This window comes from Molothrus ater, chromosome 19 (assembly GCF_012460135.2).
Source record: "Molothrus ater isolate BHLD 08-10-18 breed brown headed cowbird chromosome 19, BPBGC_Mater_1.1, whole genome shotgun sequence".
In the NCBI taxonomy this organism is placed as follows: domain Eukaryota; kingdom Metazoa; phylum Chordata; class Aves; order Passeriformes; family Icteridae; genus Molothrus; species Molothrus ater.
The window spans coordinates 5122797-5138572 of record NC_050496.2 but is presented as its reverse complement, the minus strand read 5'-3'; the positions used below and the strand labels follow the sequence as shown (position 1 = coordinate 5138572).

General features: G+C 44.6%; 2 protein-coding genes across 8 annotated transcripts in view; one reads left to right on the top strand and one right to left on the bottom strand.

The window, feature by feature from the left end:
- RECQL5 (RecQ like helicase 5) overlaps nucleotides 1-356 on the bottom strand; it is a 38009-nt gene extending 37653 nt beyond the window's left edge. For 6 of the 7 annotated variants that reach the window (XM_036394613.1, XM_036394616.1, XM_036394617.2 and 3 more), the window contains exon 1: nucleotides 125-356. The gene's annotated coding sequence lies outside the window, so the exon portion shown is untranslated. The remainder of the gene's footprint in view (nucleotides 1-124) is intronic. The other variant, XM_036394614.1, reaches the window with a different exon arrangement.
- Nucleotides 329-15776, top strand: part of SAP30BP (SAP30 binding protein) — a 29410-nt gene continuing 13962 nt past the window's right edge. The window contains 4 exon segments of the mRNA XM_036394778.2: nucleotides 329-436; nucleotides 438-573; nucleotides 732-841; nucleotides 3755-3802. Of these exon segments, the coding sequence (XP_036250671.2) occupies nucleotides 344-436; nucleotides 438-573; nucleotides 732-841; nucleotides 3755-3802 (387 nt within the window). The 5' untranslated portion in view covers nucleotides 329-343.

The following is a 15776-nucleotide window of genomic DNA, read 5'->3' as shown; positions in this document are numbered from 1 at the left end:
GGGGGGGCAGTGCCCGCTAAACCCGCCCGCACCCCACATGGAGGGGCTGTGGGAACAGGCGGCTCCTCCTCACCCACCCTCTTCCTTCCCTGTGTCCCTGCACGCTCCCATACCCCCGTCCCACCTCCGCCCTGTTCCGGCCCCCACACTCCGCGCTCGCTCCCCACCCGGCAGGTGCTGTTGCGGCGCCACAAAATGACGTCAAAAGCTTCCCTTAAAGGGCCAGCCCGCGCATTTTTCATCCCCTCTTCCTCCGCCGAGACGCTCCGCTCTGCCTGGCTGAGGGTTTTGCCCTCCGGCCGTGATTTCCCCGAGCAGTTTCTCCTCCGGCCGTGAGGGCAGGATGGCCCCGGTGCGGCGGGAGCCGCTGAGGGCGGAAGAAGGGCGGCGTTGCCATGGTGACAGCGCCGTGTACGTCATCTTCGTGCGCCGGAAGTGCGCCGCGGGCGAGGCGGAAGATGGCGGCGGCGAAGCGCAGCGTTCTCTCCTCGCTGGCAGTTTACGCCGAGGACTCGGACCCGGAGTCGGACAGCGAGGCCGGCACAGCGGGGAGCGATGGGGGAGCGCCCACGGGTGAGGGCGGGCAGGGAGCCGGGACAGGCGGCGGGCTGGGGCGCCGGGGCTCCCCCGCGCGGCCCGCGCCGGCCCGGCCCTTTCCCCGGTGTGGGGGGAAGGTCCCGCACGCTGCCACCTCCCTTTTCTCACCGTTTTCCTTTTGTCTTCCTCTTTAGGAGAGAAAGGAGGCCTGGTGTCAGTTGGGTACGGAGAAGATGACTTTACCCGCCTGGAGGGGGACGAGGAAGGGTACGAAGAGGAGGACGATGAGAACAGCAGGCAGTCAGTAAGTACCTCCCTGCTCCGGAGCTTGTCTTGACCCCTTACACAGGCTGTAGAGACTTGTCTCTTTCAAATAAAAACTCGAAATAGGAACCTGTGATGGAACCCGGAATATCTGAATCCTGGTGTGGGTTTCAGCACTTTGCACCTCCTCCTTTGCACTTTGTTTTCAAGTAGAAAGCATTTGCCCTGAAACCCATCAGCAGCTTGGCACAGCTCGTGTTGCTCGTTATTGTGTTGGTGTCCTTGGACTCTTTTATGGGAAAAAGGCTGTTAACAGCCACTCCAAATAAAAGCTGTTCTTTAAACATAATTTACTTATAAGAACCTTGTAGGAGGACCACACTGTCAGCTGGTGGGTTAAAAAGAACAAACTCCTGTGCTGTGTTAAATTATTCTTTTGTGTGTAGCTCAATGCACTCCCTGCATCAAGGCACCTTGATGTAACAGTGTCCTGTCTACATGTGGGTGGCTTTTGTCTGTCACAGGTGCATGGCACGTGTCTGATATCACCTGGATTCTGAGATAACAGCAGTGTGGGGGACAGGGCACAGAGCTCACAGTCTGTGAGTGCAGCTGCATCACACAGAAGGATGTGTAGTTCTGCCCTGGGTCTGGGGGAGTGAAACAATAAGTTTGGAGGGGAACAGGGAAAGTTCTCATCTACTTTCTTTATTGTCAGTCTTTTTCTTAGCAGTGTTTTATCTTCTCTCTGTTCCAGTTCTTTCTTCTATGACATAGCCAAAAACGCAGGACTACTCCTGTAACTTTTCCTCACTGAAATCTGCTCTGTGTGTGTTGGATCAGTCTCTTAGGAGACACTGCCATTTTCTGCCATTTGTCTGCCCAAGTAGCAGCCAAGGAATTCCTCAGTCTCTTGTTCCTATTTTAGGTTCTGTTCTGTTGCCCTGCTGTCTCCCTTAGCAAAGCAGTGAACCTTTTTACTGCTTTAGTGATTCTTCTTTTTATATCCAGCACTTCTAGACTCTGCTTCAGTGAGGTCTGGGTAGTCCAAAGGAAGCCCTGTGTGTGATCCAGGTGCTTGCCAGGGTCAGCTGTGTTTAGTTAGCATTGTAAAGGGCTTGTAGATGGAGTGGTTTTATGGCATGCACAGCTTTTGGTGCAGGTTGCAGCTCTCCATCATCAGCTGCTCTTCAGGAAAGGGCAATCAGTCAATCACTGCTGTCAGCCATTGGATCTTGCTTAGGTTTGTGGTTACAGTGCAGGTTGCACAAGTTACTTCCCTTTTTTATTTTCCATTAAATATTCTCTGACCAGACTTGAAAACTTCCTTGGCATTGCTTGTGCTGGTAGCTCATGGGGGTTATGAGTTGTTTTTAGAAAGCAGGATGAGGTGCACTCAGGCTGCCTGTGCTTTGCCCTGTACAGCTCAGTGGGTGTTTTAACTACTTTAACAGTGACTGAAAAGCCTCTGTTTTTATTCAAAGCCACTTCTCAGTAATGCTGCTTTGTTTGTTAATTTTTTTACTCCCTGCTAGGTCAGAGGTTTTTGAGCTGTTTCAGTTACTGTCTGCAACATGCATCATTCAACCCATTATTGCTTTGATGAAAATCACTTTTATCTGTGTAATAGAGACTGTAGAGGGGAGAGCAATCCCATTTGTGGTAAACACCAAGTTAGTTGGTTCTTTGCTAGTTACAAACTCACTGTAACTAACCTTTGACAGTCTGGACTGAACTATTGTCATGTGTGCATCTTTCAGAAAGGGAAGGTGGAGTGAAGGAGTTTGTGTCTCAAATCTGTAAGTGAGGCATCTTAATTCAGTCAATTAAAACTTACTGCCATTATTGTGTGATCAGCCTCCAGCTTGCCTTGTCAGAACTGGCTCCTGTGCCAATGCTTTGAGGTGGGCAGATTCTTGTAAACTCTTCCTTTCAGTTGCATCTCTCATTTCACTTTTTCTTTTGTTGCCCTTTTTGAAGCTGAAACACCAAGTTCTTGTTTTGGGGCCAACGTTGGAATTTGTGGGAAAGTTTGGAAGAAAAACCATTTTGCTGAGTTATGTGAACATGAAAAATGCTTTCTGCTCCTCAAACTTGTTTTGCACCCAGAGTATGTGTTTATGTCTAGAAACAGGGGTGCTGGGAGGATGCCCAGTGAGGGGACAGCAGGTTTACTGTGTCCACATCCCAGTGGGGACCAACCTGGAGCTTCCTGCTCACCTGGTGTGGATTTTCACACAATGCTGTGTTCAATATTTTAACCTCTCACAGGACAGAAGTTCCCCCAGTTCTTTGGTTTATTTCTGGTTCATAAAATAAATGTTTAAAAAATGGAGACTGTCACCTGGAATTTGTCAGTGTTCCTTGTGCGGAGGTTCACAGCATCTGCAAGCAAGGCACGAGAGCTCTGCACCAGCAAGGAAGTTGTGTCTGCTGGATCCCTGGATCCCTGGAACTTGCTGCTAGGCCAGACCCTCTCCAAGCCTGCATGTTTGGTTTGGTGGCAGGCCAGCTGTGTGTCCTGTGTGTGTTGCTGATGCTTGGGAGTATCACGGGCCTTGCAAATGCTGCTTTTTCTGTGGGTACTGCTGAACAGAGGCTCTTCAATCACCTCCCAGCTGGAGGGGACAGAATTATCAAAGGACAAATGCTTTTGTTCCCCAGTTCTGCTGCTTCTTGTTGTCTAATTCTGAGCATTCCAGAGCTGCATGAGTTTTGTAGGCACAACTGCTGCTGAGTGATGCTTTTGCCTACAAAAACCCCCAAAAACCAAACAAACACTTCTTCCCCTGACTGTAGGACTTGTTTTCTGGTTATGAGTGGGTGGGGCAAAACTACCCTCCATGGAAAGGGTCTTGGACTGCTGCTGGGCTGCTGAATGCCCTTTGCTGTAAGTTCAGTTACTTGCCAGGCCTGCTCTTTAAGCTTAATCCTGTAAATTCTTGTCTTGTAGGAAGATGACGATTCAGAGACTGAAAAACCTGAGGCTGGTGACCTAAAGGTATTTGAAAGTGTGGTCTGGTGGTGGTGGGGAAGCTCAGTACAAGAGGAGTAAGTTTTAACAGCATGGCTTGGTGTTCATTTGTGGTCTGTAGTTAGTTCCACATCCTTTTGTAGCTTTAACCTTTGTTTCTGACTTTAGTCCTGGCTTCTGCCAAAGGCATATATCACAGGCTGAGTCACAGTGAAGGTTGGCCTTCATGAATTTGGTCATGTTGTGCATTAGATCTGAAGTTTGCTGACAGCATCTCACCTGTTTTGCAGTGGTGTGGGAGGTGCAGCATCCAGTGCAGAATTCTGTATGACCAGTGTTAGTTGGAATAATTTCTTCATTTAGAACTTAATGAATGAATTATCCTGTGCTCTTACAGGCCATGGAAGGTGTCAAAGTAATTCAGTTCTCTCCCACTCTGTCCTTCTGAATGGAGCAGTTTTGTAAAGGTCATAGATAAATTTAAAAAGTGAAATAAGATCCCCAGATAATAGCTATTATCATAAATAGTTGAAGTCATCTTTATCTTGAGATTTCACCTTGTTCCTTCTGAACAGCAGGTGTTTAACAGCACACAGGACATGGATCAGGCTAAAATCTGGAGGACAAAAGGCCAAATCCATTTGAAACTATAGGCAGCTGTATTTAAATGTTTTATGTTAGTTCAGTAGAAGCAGTCCTGCTTGTCAGGGATGCTGAGTGATGAACAAGTGTAAGAGCATTTATTTTATCCAGCAGCTTCCCCAAGGATGCAGGCAGTCCCTAAACTCTGCTACAAAAACCAGAGGACTATGCTGCCAAGCAAAATTCTGTAGAGAATTTGATTTACTACAGTGCTTTGGTAGGCTAAGATGAAGGCAAATGGATGTGTTAAACTATTCTATTTGAATTAGTTTTAGCAGCACCTTCTTCCAGGTCCCACAATATTCTTATGGCTTTACAGTGATACACAGCTGGAAATCTTGGCAGCTGTACTGCAGCTGGTACAGGCTCAGTGTGTGAAATGGCTCCCAGGCACTTGGAAATGGAATGTATTTTCTCCTTTCCTTGTTGCAAGAAAGAAATTTTTATATGAAAGGAAGCAAAAGGCAATCTCTCACTCTTATCCTTTTTCTACTTCCACATTTTTGCCCTGGTAAATATGCTAGAAAGATGTTTCTGTAAAAACTGCTGGATCCAAATCTGTACTGTGAAGTAAAAATATGGCATTTCCTTAGAAGATAAATTTGGTGTAAATCAAGTTTTTGAAGTTGTGTAGTAGGGCCCTGATGCAAGTGTGTGCATTTCTGTCTTCTGTAAAAGGGCTGCAGGACTTCAGGGCAGTGGAGAATAGGTCTGGCAGAGAGAAAAAACAAAATTAAACTGTAGTTGTTCTTATCTGAGTAATCATATGTGACAGAAATCTCACCACTGAATTGTGTGGTTGCTGCTTTAATGTCACAGACATTTCATGTTGGCTTGTTTGAAAAGCCTCTTGCTTTCAGTGGGTTTTGTGTGCTGCTGTCCAGGTGCATTTTGTGCTTCTGAAGAAGAGCCACATGTGGCCACCGAGCAGCATTTCAGCTTCAGTCAGGAAGCAAAGAAATAATGAGTATATTCAAAATAAAAAGCAATAGCAACTCTGCAAGAACTGAAAATGTGAATTAAAGGAAATCAATTAAATAACAGTGAAATGTAATTCCTGCCATCCCACTGTGGCATGAAAGGTGAGGATTTGAGAAGGGTAAGAGGGAGGCAAAGCTGAACTGAGTCTGAAACTCAGCAATTTCAGACTTCCATGTCATTCTTAATAGATGTCTTCAAATACACATGAAAAAGGGAATTGTGTCCTTTGGCCTTTTGGGTTTTTTTTGAATATTGAGTGATAGCTGCAGGGCCAGCTGGCACTGGGTGGGCTGTGGAGGCAGCCCAGTGCCCTGCTGGGGTGTGGCTGTGGGGGCCCTGGTGCAGCTGCACCAGCCATGCTGCCAGGAAATTCACTTGGGATGGGGAAGGATGGAAATCCCTGTGGAATTATTTGTACTTGATGCAGCTGCAAATGTTTCCTTTGCCCTTTTTCCACCAAGGGGCAGTGTTCTCCTCAATGGAGCTTGTAATGTCTGTGACAGCTAACAAGTGTTGCAGTTACTGTAAATCCAAAGTGCAGCCAAAAGAGAGGCCTTTGATTATCACTTGCTTACACTTTGGGGTAATTTAATTTTGTTTTGAACCTGCAGGGTGCTGTAGTTGTGCCTGCTCAGTTTCATGGAGACATCAGAGACCTACAAACATGTTTTAATAGATTTCCCATGCTCTTTATATATGGCTACGGCTTTTCCAAGGTCTGAATCTGACCATAGGCAGAAAGTAAATCATTTAAAATGCATGAATGAGAGAAAAAATGCAATTCATCAGTCAATTATAGTAATTTCAAGCCCTGAAGATATATGTGTATATATATATAGATATATATTCTCTCTCTTTTTTTTTTTTTTTTTTGCACTGGTGTTTTGCCTCTTTGTACATATTGTGAATGAACTGTCTAGAGCTTATACCTTGAATAATGGGAGCCAAGTTCTGTGGCTCCATTATGTTCCCTTGTTGCTGGTGCATCCTGTGATTTGGCCTCATTGTGAACTTGGATAGTGCCAGAACCAAAACCTCCAGAAGGGTCAGTTGGTGTCAGTTGTAGATGGAATCAGAGGAGACAGAAAGTGGGGAATGATGTAAAAGTTCTTTGGTCAAGTGGTGATGGGGAGAGTGGAATTTGGAGTGTGCCTCAAATAGCCCCACTGGGAAGATATTTATTTTATATTTGTCTCAGGTTTTTCTCTTGATTCTAGGGAATCTGCCCTCGTTGTTTTGAGGAAGGGGCACCTCTCTGCCCTAGTTCCTTACTGGAGGGGAAGCCAATACAAAGTGCTGGTTGGCACTGCAGCTTTCCTTTTTTGCCAAGGAACAAGTCACAATAAGCTTTCCAAGTTCTAACATTGTATGTGATGTCAAACCACTGCTTGGTGAGATAGAGAAGTTTTATACACCTGTTTGCAGGAAAAGGTGTGCCAGGAGGAGGGGAATATTTAAGCCTCATCAGTCACTTGGAAGCAGAGCAGACTCCTGGCCCATGGAATTCATGTTACTGAGCATCTGTGAGTTATTCAAAAACACTGTGCTTGCAGCAAAAAGCAGAATCCTTCTCTTTAAGTAGCAGATTCAGATATATTCAGTTGTATCCTGTGACTGCATTTTGAAGTGCTTCAGGCACTCAAGGGAAACTGGAGATTCAGATCTGGATAGAACTAACTGCTCTTCCAGAAATCAAAGCTGGATGGATGCTCAGGCTCTGGAACAGGACAGGTTTGTGAGTGGCCACAATCCCTTTTAGCTGAGCAGTCACCAGCTGGAAACAAGCACAGGGGCCTTAAGTGCCTTAAAAGCACTTTAGAAACAAAACCTTCTGCTTTGAAGGGAGAAGAAATAGGCAACAAGTTTAACAGTGTTTAACAGTGATGTTAAAACAGTGAAATCCACAGCCTGGATGAGTCCTTTGTGCCCTTTCCTCAGCTGCTGGAGCCCTGGGTACAAACTGAAGGAGGTTTGGGCTTGGGTGTTGGGAAGGACAGGGTTAACAGGGTGCAGGTTGCTGAGGCTCTGGCCAGCAGCTGGCTCTGGTTACAGCCTTGATGCAGTAACAAGATACAAGCTTTCAGAGCTCACTAAATGAACCAGCCCTGCTGGAAAATGAAAAATGAACCTTAAAATATTGACCTTGTGCTCCAAGCCTCGCCTGAGGGGTTCTGTGCTTCATATTGGGGAGCTGGATGAATAAAAGGTTGCAAATGTTGATCAAGGACAGAGCCCAGCCCTGCAGCTTGGCTCCTGGAGCTTTCCCAGAGGGAAATCATTAACTCTTGAGCCTTAATTGTTGTATCAGGACCAGCCAGTGCAGGAAAGCTAAGAAATTTGCCACTCCCTTGGCAGGTGAATGCCTGCCACATGGTAGCAGTTTTTCAGAACAGGTGGCTACTTTGATGTTTTCCTTTCCTGGTTTTATGTTGAGGGTCCCCTCTGCATCCTTGAGGTGTTGTATGGAGAGGCAGCCAAACTGGGATCTCCCAGAAGACTGTCAAATTTTCAGAGGAATACTGTGCCTCTAAGCATGTCTTAGTACCTCCTCTTGGTAATCATCAGCTCTTTATTATGTTTAGCTTTTATTGATCCAGCATACCTGTAAAGTAATTCTCCTGTGTTATGGTGTGTAGGTGTGTACTAATACTTAGAGGCTTTTGACTGTGGTGGTTTTTTATCTTGCCTACCCATTGACCTGTTTGTTTAAATACCAAAATTATCTTGATTTAAAGTAAAAGTGGTAAGTGCTGAGACCCAGTAAATGGGTGTGTGTGCAGTAATGCAATCCCTGAAATTAACTCTTACTTTGATATGGCATATTAATTTTTCTGAATTCAGCATACATTCATCAAGCCAGCTTCTCAAAAAAATGCTTGAACCTACTCATTAACTTTAATCTCAGGTATAATTATTTTGCTCCAAATAAGGGGAGAAGTATGTTTGGGGAAAGTTCTATCCTTAAGTTAATGTCCTTGCATTATGCATGGCTGTGAGCATACCTCTGTAAACATTTTCAAAGCATGAACTGTGCAATTCCCAGGGTTGGGGTCAAGGTTAGAACTCCAGTGGTTTTGTTTCCTCACTCATTGCTTTGCCTGGAAGCACAGCCTGAAGGTGCCAGTGATAAGCACTGCAGTCTCAGATTCTTTTTCTATGTTTCAGCTTCCTTTTAATATAATTGTGTAAAATGCTGTCTGTGTTTCCAACTCTGTGTAGTTTCCCCTTCTTTTAGGGGTGACAGATGTTTTTTCAGAGCTCTATAGAGAGAACCAGAGAGTTTTGCCGAGAGTTTAGAGGGCAGTAGAGGTAGCTCAGCTGCAAATGCTGTCTCTGCACTGCTACAGTGAGTGCCCAAACATGAAACCAGCTGATACCTGGTTCCCATTTTATCTGGGTGAACTTTGGTTATTGCCAGAGAATATCACAGGCACTCAAAGCTGTTCTGCGTGCAGGAAGCAAAACAACATTTGGCATCTGGGATTATTTTGCCCCTTGCCACACGTACTCCTGTCTCCAGCTCTGTCTGAGAGGGAGACAGATCACAGCCTTGTGGGGCTCTGAAGCTGGAATACCTCCTGGAGAGCTCCTGGCTTCCATCCAGCTCTGGAGCTGTTTGGAGGATGAGACATGTCCGTGGACATGCTTGTTCCTTCCTCCCCGCCGGGCATACAAGTTGTAGCAGACTCTTCACTCCCTGCAGTACTGAATACCAGGGATTATTGACACAGGTGTGGCTTGCCTTCTTGCAAAGAAGAGCCAGGCTTGTTCTGTTTGTCTTTAAACTTGAAGAAAAGTCCTTTCTGGAGCTGCTTCCCTTTGCATATTTCACCTGATAAAGGTCTGAGTTCTTCAAGTCCAGCTCTGTAGCTGCAATTATTTCTGGCTGCTGTTCTGAGTGTGCAGGTCTGTGCATGTCACAGTGAGGGGCTGAGCAGTCAGCACAGATGGAGCATTGCCTCAAATACCAGCAAATAGCTGAAAATAGCTCCTTCCAGCTGCCCTGTTCTGGGTACAGAAGGAGCAAAATCTGGATAAACTCTGTGGGATCTATTCATGAAGGAGTGAATTTCTTGCTGAGGATACTTGCTATTACACCTTGCCTCTACTCCAAGCCATGAAGAATTTTTAGTAGTATATGCTAAGGGAGAAAGCTTGTGCAAGAAGTTGATTTTGTAAGCTCTCCTGAGCCTTTCCTTTGCTGCTGTGAGGCTTCAGAATTTTCACAGCCCACCTTCACCTTCTACTTGATTCTGCACTGCAACAAGCTGTAAAAAATAAAATCACCAAAGTGCCTTGACACCTCCAGCCTTGTCATGTCTTGCTGGTACTTGACCAGTGAATTTCTATTTCATTGTAGTAAGCAAAAATCACTTGGAGGAATTTTTGGGCTGTGCAGATCAGGAGCTGTTGTCCTCCTGGGGCTGTGAAGGGAAGCAGGTAGCTTTGGGACCAGGCTCCACTGGGATGCAGGTGTTATGAATTGTAGCTCCACATGGAAAGCAAAAGTTCTGGCACACAGTTCCTTAACTGGAAGTTACTCCTAACAAATAATCTTTGTCAAATACTCAGATAGCATATGTCAGGTGAATGGAGTCAAGTTTCAAAGAAGCTATTTAAAGGATTTATGCTATGAATGCTTCCTTTCTTAAGCACTTTCTCACTGAAATGTTTTGCCAGGTCTTGGTTGGGATTTTTTCAGTAGATTTTTTTTTTTCATTTCATTAAAGAATGTGTAATTTTAGATGTAATTTAGCTGGAAAAGTAAAAGGCAGTGTCAGCTATGCACATTTTGACAGGGAATGTCTCAGGAGCTGACTGTTTGATTTGTTCTTCCTTCCCCTTCTGTCTGTGACTGTATCTCCAAACAGATTTGTAAAGCCTGTATATAAGTGTCACTGAAGGGTGGATGTATCAGGCTTTTTTCCTATGGAGGCTTATTTCTGAACTGCTGGTTTCTCTTGGTATCTAGATCATGGTCCCTACAGGTTTTTCTTAGTTACATTTCTTATGCTGAACTGGGCACTTTGCCTGGAGCTATGTAGCAGAGCTGGCAAACAGGATATGGCTGTAGGAAATGTGCTTGTTTCAAGCTTTCTCTTGGGATTCTCCTCTCTCACAATACAAGAAAAAAAAAAAAAAAGGGTGGGGGGAAGAGGAATAAAAGCATTGTACTCCTGTTGCCTGGCTTTCTCTTCCCCAGACTCTAAATGCACTTGACATGCACTCTGTTTGCTGCCTTCAGCCTGGGTGCACACCAACATCAGGCAGATCTGGAGAGCAAGAAATGAAATCATGTCATGCACTTTTAATATTAAATGAGACATTTCTGGTGTTCTGTTCCCATGAGCATTTCTGATCTTTGTAGAGGAAAAGCAAGAACATAATTGCTACCATGTTCCTTTAAAAAAAAAAAGAAAAGAAAGGGGAGAAAAAAGGCACAATGCAGGGTTTGGGGTTGTCTTTCTCCTGCTGCCTGCATGATGTAGACATTCCACCTGCTTGCTCTGGCAAGGCCATCATCACTTGGCTTAGAAAACTCTTCTGACACTTTCTGCTAAGTTATAGTTTCTTTCCATCATGCTCAGCCAAGTGAGGCTGTTTGTGTTTTGGGATTACAGGAGATTCTCTGAATTGTAGAGAGGAGGAAAAATTACAAAAACTTACTGCTGGCACTTGCTCAGATTCAAGAAATCCACTGTAACAGCTGTTACAGCAGCAGATCCCCTGGCTACTGTACTGAAAAATTCTCTGCAATATATTCAAACTAATACACTGCTTGACAATGATGTCACTGCTCTGTACATTTTGTGGCTGCCAGTTTAAATTTGCATTAAAGTTACATGCAAACAATCATGTGAAGTAGTTGGGAGAGAGAAGAAATTCTGCAACACAAGAGCATTTGCTGAAAAAAAAAAAAAGAAAAGAAAATATTAGGGGGGAGGTATTGTCTGAGCTAGTTGCTTTTAATATTTCCTGGAAGTCAGTGGGGGAATGAAGCTGCAGGTTTCAGTTGGCTGAAAGTTTGGGAATGCAACTGAGCAGTGGCAAACCTGGCATCAACTTCACCATTTCTTAAAATTTGCACATTTGTTAAAGCCATCAGGGTCTGGTTTTGTGTCTTCAGCCTCCCTCTTGAACCATTTCTCCTGGTAGCTTGAAGTGCACCTGCATTGACATGTGCACCTGCTTCTGCAAGAATTGCTTGAATTTGTACCTCGTGGTGACAGTTAGTGCCAGCAGTTATGTTGGATGTGAGCACTGAGCTGGATTTATGGATCTTGTTTCAGCAAGGATTTAGTGAGCATTGTTTTAAGTCAGTCCATTCTTTCCATTAAATAAAGCTGTTCTGGGCAAGCCTGTCCAAACTGGAATTCATCAGTCTCAGATTCATATTGTTTTGCTTCCTTCCTTTAATCTCTGTTCCATGCTGTGAGGGTTGTGTTGGGTTGTTTTTATTTTCCTTGGAGCTTGAGCAGACACTGTTTTTTATGTAACTGGATGGAGACACTGTAGGACTGAAAAGATGTCACCCCAGTGAGGTGAAAGCTTCAGGCAAAATGCAGCACTTCCCTTTTGTGTGTGTTTACACACCCTCCCTTCATCCTGCTCCACTTTAACTGATGATTATACACAAAAACTCAACCAGCACTTGGTGCTGATGAGCCAGGCTCTTGCAGGCACTCATCTTGTCCAGGGCTTGAAAAACGCCATTTGTCTTGGGAAAGTGGAAAAAATTAAAAACCTTTTCCTATACTCAAACAGGATTAGTAACACCATAAATGCTGTCTGCTCTCAGTGAGCTGATATGCACAGTTGTTCTTGGAAGCACAGAAATCTATGCAAAAGGTGTAGTTTGTTTTTTTTTTTAATACTTTGTCCATAGCAGCTTGTGCTCTTCAGAGTCTACTCTTTATTAATCTCCAGTTCAGGGGGAAGGAGTCTCCCTCCTGCCTGTTTTTGTGTTTTCTCTTGTTCCAGCTTGGCTCTGGAGCACCGTGGCATCCCTTGACTCCTTTCAGTGCTGGCTTTGGGCCCTTAAACTGTTGGTCTTGTGAGATCAGGGCTGCACAGTAGATGGCAGCCAGAAAATCAACTTGCTGAGTGCATGATAAAGCACAGTACTGCTTTTTTTTTCTTTCTTTTTTTTCAAATTCAGTCAAGCAATAAGTGAATTTAGAGTTGCTTCTGTACAGATTTTCAGGGGTTTGGTTTATGAAAACTCTGTGGTACAGGTGTCACTAGCAAAGTCCTAACATTGTTTTTTGAAAGGCCTCAGAATTCAAATGGAAATGAACTCTTTAAGTGATGCCTTTAGCTCTGGGATGCTTGAAAACTGTAATAATTTCATATATTTACTCTGATGGGGAGTTTTGACATAAAATCCCTCCTGCTGGAATCAGTCACTTGCTTGATTTCATGCTCCATGTGAGATACTGATACATAACCCAGTGGGTATTGGTGATGTAATCAACAGAGAGATCACCTTTGCCTAAGTGGATTTAGGTAACTTCCCTATATAAAATTCATTTACCTTTAAATTTTCCATTGTTTAAATGCTTTGGAATTCCCTTAGAAATCTCTCATCCACACATAAATATTTCTTCTCTTTCATAACCAAAAGGTAGCAACTTTCCAGTATTTATTGTACCTTATTTTTCCACTTGGTGATTCTCCATTTCATTCCACTTAATGGATTAGATAAGATCTGCAGATTTGTGGTTTTTATGCTGTCTTTCCTAATCAGTTCATTGTACTCATCGTGTGTCTCAAACTTAAATTAGCCTAAGGGAGTGTAGAACAGTTCTGGTGTGATTGCTCCACTGGAAGTTTTTAGAACGTTCTGGATCTTCAAAAGATACTCAGAGGTTTGAACAAGACTCCTTAAACCTTGCATCTGCCAAACTTTAGTCAAGTTGTTGATGCTTGCTTCGTAGTTTTCAACAGCAAACTGAGCAAATATGAACAAGCACTGGAGAAGTTGGTCATCCACTTGTATTTTGAAAGCATTTAAGAGGTTTGAAAGCAGCCCAAGTTAATGAAAAGCTGTGTTGATGTCTCCAGCTCAGGATGGAGCAGTGGGTGGAGGTATGAAGGAACTCATCACTAAGCAAAATTCCTGTCCCTGGGCAGTGAGGTGTGGCTGCAATCCAGGGCTGAGTGTGTTTGCTGTTGCTTGGAGTAGCTCTGGGCTCTCTGATGTCTTGGCTGGGGCCTGTGGGGACTGGACTTGGTGGGGTGGCTGTGGTGGGAAAATGTGAGCCAGAGCAAAACAGTGGAGCCTGAGAGGACTGGCTTGATTTAGCCTCTTATAAATGGGACAGACTCAAAGGATTCAAATTAAAGAAGAAAATTCTGGTTAAAGCAAACTTACTGATGATTCTGGAAGTTCATAGAACATGCTATGTAACACAGCTGACATTTCAGAGATCTTTGTCTATGTCATGGTTTGATCAAACCAGGACAGTCTAATATAAAACATGGCAGGAGGGGGTTTGGCCATCAGATTCTCTCTCAGCACATGAGTTCATGTTTCCTGAGAGCTGTGTGCTTATGCTTGGTACTAACTTCAGGCATACAGGAGACTTGAAAATGAGCTTCTGGACAAGTCAGAAATGCAGCACAGCCCCTTGCAAGGCTGTTAGAGCCCAAATAAGAGGGCAGCCCTTTTGGGGCCATGTCTAATTCACCTGAATATGCCTGTGCCACTGAGTTGCTTAAGTGCCTGCTTGGCAATATTGCTGTTTTGGGGGATTATTTCTCTTGCAAGAAGTGGGCAGAAGGAGATGGGAAGCACAATGGAATAATAAATAGTATGAGGGTAAGAGGAAGGATCAGGAGGTGCTCAGGGACATAGCCTTGTCTCTTCCACTTCCTCCTCAGTTCCACTTAAAACTTACAAGAGATAAGAGTGCAGAATGGAGTTTAGTCAAGGTTAGAGCTAAAGCACTTCCCTCCTTTCACCTCAACAAACATTTGCTTGTCTCAAACCAAGGTGAGAAATAGTTTTAATTACCCATCTAGCAAGTTTCCCCCTGAAAGGGAATGAGCAGCCTCCTGACACATGTATTCACTGCTGGTGAGTCACTGTATGTGCCTGGACAGATGTTACCTTGCATCTCCAGCCTCTGTGGTCATCTGGATTTGTCCTCACAGCCCATCAGTTACCACAGAGTTGCTCCCACTTCTCCAGTGGTGACCTGAAGCTCAGTCTGTGAACTCCCCATCCATGTAGGTTTGTGGAGAACACAGTCTGGATTCCCTGGATTCCTGTCCAGTGCCCTCACCAAAGAGAGCTACTGCTTTGGCATAATTTTTTTGCTTTGAAATGTCATGTTCCTGTTGAAATTTTTGTCTGTGATGCTGGGAGGAGAGCTGTTGATGCACACACCAAAGGCATTGTCTCACAGGGCTTGGAGCTGTGACACTTCAGCCCATCTCAGAGGGGCCTGGGGCCAGCTGGCCAGGGAGAAGATGTGTGTTCCTCTGTGTACTTCTTTCTTTTTCTAAAATAGCTTTAGCCTTGTATTTTTGTGATCCAAGTGTACTAATGCAGAAATAGTGCTTTCTTCTTTTTTTTTTTTTTTTTTTTTTTTGTGCCCATGAATGGCTATTAAAAAAATGCCCTGTAGCAGTTAGTGCCACACAAAGAATTTGTTTTTCTGCTTCCAGAGGGCTTTGGCTTCTCTGAAAATGGGTCATTTTCAGAGTGAGTTTGGCACAGGCTGTTCCCACATCTGGCTTGGTGACCTCACTGCTCTCTCCTCACCTGATGCACCTCTCACCTGACTGGAAATGGAGAAAAGGAGAGGGTCAGGGAGCTGTTACCAAGCAGCAAGGAGGCAGCATTCTGTCAGTGTCAGGTTCAATGAATGGCTTCAGTGTTTGGAGGCACTGAGGAATTTTGGACAGACAGTCCAGTGAGTCACAAAAGGTCTCTGGGAGGGAGGCAGAGGGAGAGGGCAATGTTGGGATACAGCTGGTACTGTTTCAGAAACTTTATTTGTGCTGAGCTTGATATCACTTTTGACTCTCCTGGGATCTCCCAGAAGCACCAGAATATTTGGGTGTTGGTCTCAGTATGGTGAAACCATATTTAAGAATGTCTTAACCTACATAATGCCTCCTGCTCAGCACACTGCTGCAAACATGTGCAGATGAGGTGTCCTTAATTTCTTTAAGCAGGCAAGGATTAGCTGTGTGGCCATCTCCAAACAGAGCACTGCAAGCCAGTGCAGGTTGCTCTTGAGTCCCTGGTAGAGCAGGCTGGCTGTATCACTCCTGGAAAGCAGCAGCAAGAGAGCTGACAGTGGAATCGTCCTTCTGAAATAGGAGCACAGGATCTGCATCACCAGCACTCCCTGGCAGTTTGGTTTGG